The 10,894-nt window shown below is 46.8% G+C and overlaps 1 protein-coding gene across 5 annotated transcripts in view; it reads left to right on the forward strand.

Moving 5' to 3' along the window:
* Positions 1-10,894, forward strand: part of LOC129826770 (sodium-dependent phosphate transporter 2-like) — an 83,323-nt gene that overhangs the window by 56,338 nt on the left and 16,091 nt on the right. For all 5 annotated transcript variants that reach the window (XM_055887837.1, XM_055887840.1, XM_055887836.1 and 2 more), the window contains exons 7-9: positions 3,359-3,598; positions 4,140-4,791; positions 8,000-8,185. In XM_055887837.1, coding sequence (XP_055743812.1) covers positions 3,359-3,598; positions 4,140-4,791; positions 8,000-8,185 — 1,078 coding nt within the window. The remainder of the gene's footprint in view (positions 1-3,358; positions 3,599-4,139; positions 4,792-7,999; positions 8,186-10,894) is intronic.

A 10,894-nucleotide genomic window follows, 5' to 3' on the forward strand; every position in this document is an offset into this window, starting at 1 on the left:
ATTTAGGTTAGGGTTTGGGTTAGGGGGTTAGGTTTTAGGTTAGGTTTTAGGTTAGGGTTTGGGTTAGGGTTTAGGTTTAGGTTAGGGTTTGGGTTAGGTTTTAGGGTTTGGGTTAGGGTTAGAGGTTAGGGGTTTAGGTTAGGGTTAGAGGTTAGGGTTAGAGGTTAGGGTTAGAGGTTAGGGTTAGAGGTTAGGGTTAGAGGTTAGGGTTAGAGGTTAGGGTTAGAGGTTAGGGTTAGAGGTTAGGGTTAGAGGTTAGGGTTAGAGGTTAGGGTTAGAGGTTAGGGTTAGAGGTTAGGGTTAGAGGTTAGGGTTAGAGGTTAGGGTTAGAGGTTAGGGTTAGAGGTTAGAGGTTAGGGTTAGAGGTTAGGGTTAGAGGTTAGGGTTAGAGGTTAGGGTTAGAGGTTAGGGTTAGAGGTTAGGGTTAGAGGTTAGGGTTAGAGGTTAGGGTTAGAGGTTAGGGGTTTAGGTTAGGGGTTTAGGTTAGGGGTTTAGGTTAGGGGTTTAGGTTAGGGGTTTAGGTTAGGGTTAGGGGTTTAGGTTAGGGTTAGGGGTTTAGGTTAGGGGTTTAGGTTAGGGGTTTAGGTTAGGGTTAGGGGTTTAGGTTAGGGGTTTAGGTTAGGGGTTTAGGTTAGGGGTTTAGGTTAGGGGTTTAGGTTAGGGGTTAAGGGTTTAGGTTAGGGGTTAAGGGTTTAGGTTAGGGGTTAAGGGTTTAGGTTAGGGGTTAAGGGTTTGGTTACGGGTTTGGGTTTAGGGTTTAGGCTAGGGTTTGGTTTAGGGTTTAGGCTAGGGTTTGGGTTAGGGTTTAGGTTAGGGTTAGGGTTTAGGTTAGGGTTAGGACCTGTGTGATTCAGTTGGTAAAGCATTGCACTTGCAACGCCAGGATAGTGTGTTTGATTCCCACTGGGGGCCAGTACAAACGTGTATGCAATCACTACTGGATTAGAACGTCTGCTAAATGACGGAAATGGAAAATGGTTATGATTGAGGGTTACTGAGGAGGGATGGCGCTTTGTGTCGGAGGGATGGCGCTTTGTGCGGAGGGATGGCGCTTTGTCTCGGAGGGATGGCGCTTTGTGTCGGAGGGATGGCGCTTTGTGTCGGAGGGATGGCGCTTTGTGTCGGAGGGATGGCGCTTTGTGTCGGAGGGATGGCGCTTTGTGTCGGAGGGATGGCGCTTTGTGTCGGAGGGATGGCGCTTTGTGTCGGAGGGATGGCGCTTTGTGTCGGAGGGATGGCGCTTTGTGTCGGAGGGATGGCGCTTTGTGTCGGAGGGATGGCGCTTTGTGTCGGAGGGATGGCGCTTTGTGTCGGAGGGATGGCGCTTTGTGTCGGGGAGATTTGTATTGGAGGGATGGTATTTGATTATTGGACGTTTTCAAAGAAAAATGATTTAATAAGCCAAAAGTCCAAGGATCCTCTTCATAGACATAATATAAGGTTTCTGTTCAGGTTAGGTTGCTATTTATTTGACCTGTGTCAGAAGGGTAAGGTCAGCCTCCAGTTTGAAATCTGTAAAGCCTTGGGTAAACTAGTCTCAGACAGCTCTGTAGGCAAGATGGTATCAGTGACCATGACCGTAGTCTCAGACAGCTCTGTAGGCTAGATGGTATCAGTGACCATGACCGTAGTCTCAGACAGCTCTGTAGGCTAGATGGTATCAGTGACCATGACCGTAGTCTCACAGCTCTGTAGGCTAGATCGTATCAGTGAAGCAGGCCTGTTAGTTCTAACCAGGGTGCCGTTCATTATAGGACACAAACGTTATGCTACTGAAAAGGAAAACAAGCTTTTGTTAGAAGTTTACATGCTACCAAATACTAATTGAGTGTATTGCCTTTAAATTGTTTAACTTGGATCAAACGTTTCGTGTCGCCTTCCACAAGCTTCCCACAATAAGTTGGGTGAATTTTGGCCCATTCCTCCTGACAGGGCTGGTGTAACTGAGTCAGGTTTGAAGGCCTCCTTGCTCGCACATACTTTTTCAGTTCTGCCTGCAAATTTTCTATAGGATTGAGGTCAGGGCTTTGTGATGGCCACTCCAATACCTTGACTTTGTTGTCCTTAAGCCATTTTGCCACAACTTTGGAAGTATGCTTGGGTTCATTGCCCATTTGGAAGACCCATTTGCGACCAAGCTTTAAATTCCTGACTGATGTCTTGTGGATATATTGAAGCAACATCTCATAATTTTCCTCCCTCATGATGCCATCTATTTTGTGAAGTGCACCAGTCCCTCCTGCAGCAAAGCACCATGATGCTGCCACCCCCGTGCTTCATGGTTGGGATGGTGTTCTTTGGCTTGCAAGCCTCCCCCTTTTTCTTCCAAACATAATGATGGTCATTATGGCCAAACAGTTCTATTTTTGTTTCATCAGACCAGTGGACATTTCTCCAAAAAGTACAATCTTTGTCCCCATGTGCAGTTGCAAACCGTAGTCTGGCTTTTTTATGGCTGTTTTGGAGCAGTGACTTCTTCCTTGCTGAGCGGCCTTTCAGGTTATGTCGATATAGGACTCGTTTTACTGTGGATATAGATACTTTTGTACCTGTTTCCTCCAGCATCTTCACAAGGTCCTTTGCTGTTGTTCTGGGATTTATTTGCACTTTTCGCACCAAAGTACGTTCATCTGTAGGAGACAGAACGCGTCTCCTTCCTGAGCGGTATGATGGCTGCGTGGTCCCATGGTGTTTAAACTTGAGTACTATTGTTTGTACAGATGAAAGTGGTACGTTCAGGCATTTGGAAATTGCTCCCAAGGATGAACCAGACTTGTGGAGGTCTGCAATTTATTTTCTGAGGTCTTGGCTGATTTCTTTTGATTTTCCCATGATGTCAAGCAAAGAGGCACTGAGTTTGAAGGTAGGCCTTGAAATACATCCACAGGTACATCTCCGATTGACTAAGATTGTCAATTAGCCTATCAGAAGCTTCTAAAGCCATGGCACCATTTTCTGGAGTTTTCCAAGCTGTTTAATGGCACAGTCAACTTAATGTATTGAAACTTCTGACCCACTGGAATTGTGATACAGTGAATTATAAGTGAAATAATCTGTCTGTAAACAATTGTTGGAAAAATTACTTGTGTCATGCACAAAGTAGATGTCCTAACTGACTTGCCAAAACTATAGTTTGTTAACAAGAAATTTGTGGAATGGTTGAAAAACGAGTTTTATGACTAACCTAAGTGTATGTAAACTTCCGACTTCAACTGTATGTACTTATAGTAATTTAAATGTACACATGCTTTACCTCCCCAATTTTATTTTCCAAACAATTGTATATATTTTTTATTCTGTGTTTGGGAGTGGCGGCAACGAGGGGAACACGTGTGTAACGATGTTGTCCCCCTGTCAGGTCGTATGAAGAAGGAGCACGCTGCCCTGTCACGCATCTCAGACGAGTCCTTAGATCAGATCCCAGAGGAGGAGGAGGACACTCCCGTGTTCAAGGAGCTACCGGGCGCCAAGGGGACGGAGGACGCTGTGCTGCCGTTAACCGGTGGTACCGGAGTAGAGTCACGGAGAGGAGAGGTCACCGGGGAGCTCAACAGCCTGGCCAATGGAGGCACTGTCCTGCCCAACGGACGGGTCTACGGTCAGTTGGCCCGCTGAGCTAAAGCCTAGGAATTACCTGCCGGGGAGCTAATACAAGTCTTCGGGTTTCAGACGTACGTCAGTATAGAGACGGGAGAGGCTTCACGTTTCAGACGTACGTCAGTATAGAGACGGGAGAGGCTCAGCCACTGGGTTTTAACCCATATAGTTTGCGGGTCCACCACAATAGTATGTTGACAATAGTATTTCACCGCCAAACCACCTGTGATTTTAAAGCAGAGTTGACCAGAGCAGTTCTGTATAGCTCATTCCTCTTGCTACCCAGGCCAGTCCCACTCCATGACCTCATACTAACGTTTAGATTTACTATATTAACGTCTAGTGTTTCATATTTCTTCCTCTGTTCCCCAGACCACTATACATGTAGTATAATAGTATTAGTTTAGTATGCCTGATATATTTACTGTGTTATAAACTGAGCGGTTCGAGGCCCTGAATTCTGATTGGCTGGCAGCTATGGTATATCAGACCGTATACCACGGGGTATGACGAAACATTTATTTTCCTCTCTTGTCCCCCAGGGCGGACCCACTCCATGACCAACGGTACCCTGTCCATGTCCAAGTCCCCGCTGTCCAACGGCAGCTTCACCTTCGGAGGGGAACACATCCGCAGCGACGGTCAAGTGTACCACACGGTTCACAAGGACTCTGGTCTCTACAAAGACCTGCTCCACAAGATCCACCTGGGACGGCTGGAGGACGACCACTCCGCCCCCACGCCAGACAACAACTACCGCCTGCTGCGTCGCAACAACAGTTATACCTGCTACACGGCCGCCATCTGTGGCATGCCGGTCCAGCCGCTGCTCCGCTCCGAGTCCCGAGAGTCCCGCGAGGCACGAGAAGACAGTGAGAAGCTGGTGGGGGAGGGGGAGAGGTCTGGGAGCGTGTCCTACACCAAGAAGAGGGTCCGCTACGACAGTTATTCATCGTACTGTAACGCTGTGGCGGAGGCCGAGATCGAGGCGGAAGAGGGCGGCGTGGAGATGAAGCTGGCGTCTGACCTCGGGGGCGAGGAGGCAGGGGTGCCGGGGGCTCCCGTCCCACTGGATGACTCCGCAGAAGAGGATGAAGGGGATAAGGACAAGCCGACCGTCTACCTGCTCTTCCACTTCCTGCAGATCCTCACCGCATGCTTTGGATCCTTCGCTCACGGAGGCAACGACGTCAGGTGGGTGCTGCTTCCTGCTTCCGGCTGACTAGGGATTAAAAATGTTGAAAACTTTCTTAAAATTCACAGGTTTTCCAGGATTTGTTTCTCCACTGTTGGATTTCTGTTGTTGGAGTTTAGTTTACTGACATTTGCAACTCTACAGCAGACAAGATGACCTCTCAATATTAAGATAATTAAGATTTAGTGTTTTTCACACAAGTACAACTTTTATCAGCCCAACATTCGCCTGACACTGACTTCCCTCTCAGACAGGAAGGAACCGGCCTGACACTGACTTCCCTCTCAGACAGACAGGAACCAGCCTGACACTGACTTCCCTCTCAGACAGGAAGGAACCGGCCTGACACTGACTTCCCTCTCAGACAGACAGGAACCAGCCTGACACTGACTTCCCTCTCAGACAGGAAGGAACCGGCCTGACACTGACTTCCCTCTCAGACAGACAGGAACCAGCCTGACACTGACTTCCCTCTCAGACAGGAAGGAACCGGCCTGACACTGACTTCCCTCTCAGACAGACAGGAACCAGCCTGACACTGACTTCCCTCTCAGACAGGAAGGAACCGGCCTGACACTGACTTCCCTCTCAGACAGACAGGAACCAGCCTGACACTGACTTCCCTCTCAGACAGGAAGGAACCGGCCTGACACTGACTTCCCTCTCAGACAGACAGGAACCAGCCTGACACTGACTTCCCTCTCAAACAGAAAGGAACCAGCCTGACACTGACTTCCCTCTCAAACAGAAAGGAACCAGCCTGACACTGACTTCCCTCTCAAACAGAAAGGAACCAGCCTGACACTGACTTCCCTCTCAGACATGAAGGAACCAGCCTGACACTGACTTCCCTCTCAAACAGAAAGGAACCAGCCTGACACTGACTTCCCTCTCAAACAGAAAGGAACCAGCCTGACACTGACTTCCCTCTCAGACATGAAGGAACCTGCCTGACACTGACTTCCCTCTCAGACAGACAGGAACCGGCCTGACACTGACTTCCCTCTCAAACAGAAAGGAACCAGCCTGACACTGACTTCCCTCTCAAACAGGAAGGAACCGGCCTGACACTGACTTCCCTCTCAAACAGACAGGAACCGGCCTGACACTGACTTCCCTCTCAGACAGACAGGAACCGGCCTGACACTGACTTCCCTCTCAAACAGGAAGGAACCTGCCTGACACTGACTTCCCTCTCAAACAGGAAGGAACCTGCCTGACAATGAATTCCCTCTCCCACTGCAGTAACTACCATTCATCATAACACAACTACCATATTGTATGTTATCCACATCACTGTAAGTTATAGTGAGTTATTGCTCAAATGTTATTGGTCACATACACATATTTAGTAGATGTTATTGGTCACATACACATATTTAGTAGATGTTATTGCGTGTGTAGCGAAATGCTTGTGTTCCTAGCTCCAATAGTGCAGTAGTATCTAACAATTCACAACAATACACACACATCTAAAAGTAAAAGAATGGAATTAAGAAATGTACAAATATTAGGACGAGCAATATCGGTATCCAGGGTGTAAATATACACACGATATGGCCAAAAGTATGTGTACACCTGCTCGTCGAACTTCTCATTCCAAAATCTATATATATATATATATATATATATATATATATATATATATATATATATATATATATATAAAAACAGCCCCAGACTAGTATTTCTCCTCCACCAAACTTTACAGTTGACACTATGCATTGGGGCAGGTAGCGTTCTCCTGCCATCCGCCAAACCCAGATTCGTCCGTCAGACAGCCAAATGGTGAAGCGTGATTCATCACTCCAGAGAATGCGTTTCCACTGCTCCAGAGTCCAATGGCAGTGAACTTTACACCACTCCAGCCGACGCGTGGCATTGCGCATGGTGATGTTAGACTTGTGTGCGTCTGCTCGGCCACGGAAACCCATTTCATGAAGCTCCCGACTAACAGTTCTTGTGATGACGTTGCTTCCAGAGGCAGTTTGGAACCCGGTAGTGAGTGTTGCAACCGAGGACAGATTATTTTGTACGTGCTACGTGCTTTAGCACTCTGCGGTCCCGTTCTGTGAGCTTGCCTACCCCTTCGCGCCTGAGCTGTTGTTGCTCCTATGTTTCCACTTCACAAAAACAGCACTGACAGTTGACTGCTGGCAGCTGTAGCAGGGCAGAAATTTGACGAACAGACTTGTTGGAAAGTCGGAGCTCTTCGGTAAGGCCATTTTTATGTTTTTGTCTATGGAGATTGCATGGGTGTGTGCTCAATTTTATACACCTGTCAGCAACGGGTGTGGCTGAAATAGCGAATCCACTAATTAGGTTACTACATGATTCCATATGTGTTATTTCCTAGTTCTGTTGTCTTTTATACTATTATGCTAAAATGTAGAAGAAAAAATTCTGAAAAATCCTTGAATGAGTAGGTGTGTCCAAACTTTGGACTGGTAGTGTATATACAAACTGAACAAAAAATATTTTAGAGTTGCAGTGTAACTGAGTTACAGTTCATATAAGGAAATCAGTCAATTGAAATAAATTCATTAGGCCCAAATACATGGATTTCATATGACTGAGAATACACCAACAGATCTGTTGGTGACAGAGACCTTAAACAAAAAGGTAGGAGTGTGGATCAGATAACCAGTCAGTATCTGGTGTGACCACCATTTGCCTCATGCAGAGCCACATCTCCTTCACATAGAGTTGATCAGGCTGTTGATTGTGACCTGTGGAATGTTGTCCCACTCCTCTTCAATGGCTGTGCGAAGTTGCTGGATGATGGCAGGAACTGAGAACACACTGTTGTACATGTTGATCCAGAGCATCCCAAACATGCTCGACTGTTGACATGTCTTAGTATGCAGGGGATTGGAAGAACTGGGACATTTTCAGCTTTGTTCCAGAACATTAAATTCTCTGGCAATCGCTCTGGTGGACATTCCTGTAGTCAGCATGCCAATTGTAGGCTCCCTCAACTTGAGACATCTGTGGCATTGTGTTGTGCAATTATAGAGAAGTAAGCTTTTTTTATGCGTATGGAACATTTCTGGGATCTTTTATTTCAGCTCATGAAACATGGTACCAACACTGTACATGTTGTGTTTGTATTTTTGTTCAGTTACCTTTCTTGTGAACAGGAACAATGGTGGACATTCAACTAGCGTTCAACATGTTATTTACACAACTACATCTTCCTCCCTGCAGTAACGCCATCGGCCCGTTGGTGGCGCTGTGGATGATCTATGACCAAGGCGGGGTGATGCAGGACGCTGCCACCCCCATCTGGCTGCTGTTCTACGGGGGCGTAGGAATCTGCTGCGGCCTGTGGGTCTGGGGGCGCCGGGTGATCCAGACCATGGGCAAGGACCTCACCCCCATCACACCTTCCAGGTGAGAGAGGAGAGAGGAGTGGGGGAGGGAGGTGGGGGAGGAAGGGAGGGAGTGGGGGGGGATCGATGATCCAGAGCATAGGCAAGGACCTCACCGCCATCACCCTTTCCAGGTGAGAGAGAGGAGGGAGGGCTGCATGTGACTGACTGGGAGGACGGGTAGGTGGGAGGGAGGACGGGTAGGTGGGAGGGAGGACGGGTAGGTGGGAGGGAGGACGGGTAGGTGGGAGGGAGGACGGGTAGGTGGGAGGGAGGACGGGTAGGTGGGAGGACGGACACACATACAGGTAACTGCCAAAATAATGTAAATGAGGGTTACAAGGCACAGTGCATTCAGAAAGTATTCAGACCCCTTGACTTTTTCCACATTTTGTTACGTTACAGCCTGATTCTATAATTGATTAAAAATATATATATATATCACACAGTGACAAAGCAAAAACAGTTTGATTGAAATTCTTGCAAATATATTAAAAATAAAAAACAGAAATACCTTATTTACATAAGTATTCAGACCCTTTGCTATGAGACTCGAAATTGAGCTCCGGTGCATCCTGTTTCCATTGGTCATCCTTGAGATGTTTCTACAACTTGATTGTAGTCCACCTGTGGTAAATTCAATTGATTGGACATGATTTGGAAAGGCACACACCTGTCTATATAAGGTCCCACAGTTGACAGTGCATGTCAGAGAAAGCCAAACTTGCCCCAAAAAAAGAAACATAGACCAGACAAGTAGATGTCCAATGGATTATGGTCGTCGTAGTTAATTACCATTTTTTTTTAAGCGCTAAACTATGTAGAATATTGGCCTGTTGGAAACTCCCTACTACATCGCACAGTTCAGGCTCCTTCTGATTTTATCTCTAGACAAACAGAAAAATATGAATAAATAAATGTAATTCAAATATTTTTAGCCGACGTCGGTCAATTTGTTTAAAAATAAATAATAAACATTTCCGTTAATTACTAAGCACTTAGATCTCAGTGCACAACTAGTTGTCTGGTCTGTGTTTTCTTTTACGCTACGGAAGAGACAGAAGAATACACGGTTGTGAGGTGATATAGAGAGCAGCTGTTGCTTTGAGGTATCTCTACCTGAAAATACATCATCTAAGTGATTGATAGTTGGTCTTCAGTAGTCCATAAAAGGATGCCTTATTTAATTGAAAGAGGGATCTCAAATGAGCATAGGAGGGGGGGGGGGTATAAAGGGTGTGTGTGTCAGTCATCAAATCTCAACAACAATTGAACACTTATGAGAGATTCTGGAGCGGCGACTGAGACGGTGGTTTCTACCAACATCAACCAAATGATGGAATTTCTCGTGGAAGAATGGCGTCTCATCCCTCCAATAGAGTTCCAGACACCTGTGGAATCTGTGCCAAAGCTCGTTGAAGTTGTTAAGTGGGTGATGGCCCAACACCCTATTAAGACACTTTATGCTGGGGTTTCCTTTATCTTGGCAGTTACCTGTATGTAACCTATACGAAATGTCGATGTATACACATGCTGGAATAGTGGACCTGATGTTCCAGACTGATAGACTCATGCATATAGAGTGGAATGCACAAACAAACTCATAGGCTTCCTCTTCATACACTGCCTACATGCCTGCCTGCCTGCCTACCTGCCTGCCTACCTGCCTGCCTACCTGCCTGCCTACCTGCCTGCCTGCCTCCCTGCCTGCCTGCCTGCCTGCCTGCCTGCTTGCCTGCCTGCCTACCTGCCTGCCTACCTGCCTGCCTGCCTGCCTGATGAGTCTGCATGAACCCTTTTGTCTTCTGAACTGAACCACTCAAACACCGCTGTAGAACCACTGCTAAGAACCTAGTCCTCAACCCTTCTCTACTCTATTGTCCTGATTCTCACTAGAACCCCTCTACTCTAGAACCCCTCTACTCTAGAACCCCTCTACTCAATTGTCCTGATTCTCACTAGAACCCCTCTACTCTAGAACCCCTCTACTCTAGAACCCCTCTACTCAATTGTCCTGATTCTCACTAGAACCCTTCTACTCTATTGTCCTGATTCTCACTAGAACCCCTCTATTCTAGAACCCCTCTACTCAATTGTCCTGATTCTCACTAGAACCCCTCTACTCTAGAACCCCTCTACTCTAGAACCCCTCTACTCAATTGTCCTGATTCTCACTAGAACCCCTCTACTCTAGAACCCCTCTATTCTAGAAACCCTCTAGAATTTAGATCATGGATGGGCAACTTCGATGGGGGTTGGGGCCACAAGAGGAAATGAAACTCATCATGGTAGACTGCAACGGCTCGTGGGTCTGCGTACCCACATCCTATTTAATATGATAACTGAGGATCAATGGGCCCCACCCTGGTTGGTAATTGGACCATGATTACTACAAGTTTAGAAAGCTGGCAGCTAGACTCATTTACCAATCTAAAACATTTTAGCTGACATGGACTGCGATGCACAGCCACATGACCAAATTGTGCCTTATGTACTCTAGTATTCTACCTCTCAACAGGAAGTTGAGACTGAGTTCCCTAGTCGGGGGGGGGGGGGGGGGGGGATTGGTCTGCGGGTGCCTACAAAAAGGGGGCGTTGCCCATCCCTGTTCTACATCCTCAATAGAACCCTACTGGGGGATTGATCCTAGTTCTGCTTCTTAGAACCTTGAGACTGCACTATTCCTACTATTTCTACTATTCCTACTACTACTATTTATGCACTATACCCT

The sequence above is a fragment of the Salvelinus fontinalis genome, chromosome 28 (assembly GCF_029448725.1).
Source record: "Salvelinus fontinalis isolate EN_2023a chromosome 28, ASM2944872v1, whole genome shotgun sequence".
Classification (NCBI taxonomy): Eukaryota; Metazoa; Chordata; class Actinopteri; order Salmoniformes; family Salmonidae; genus Salvelinus; species Salvelinus fontinalis.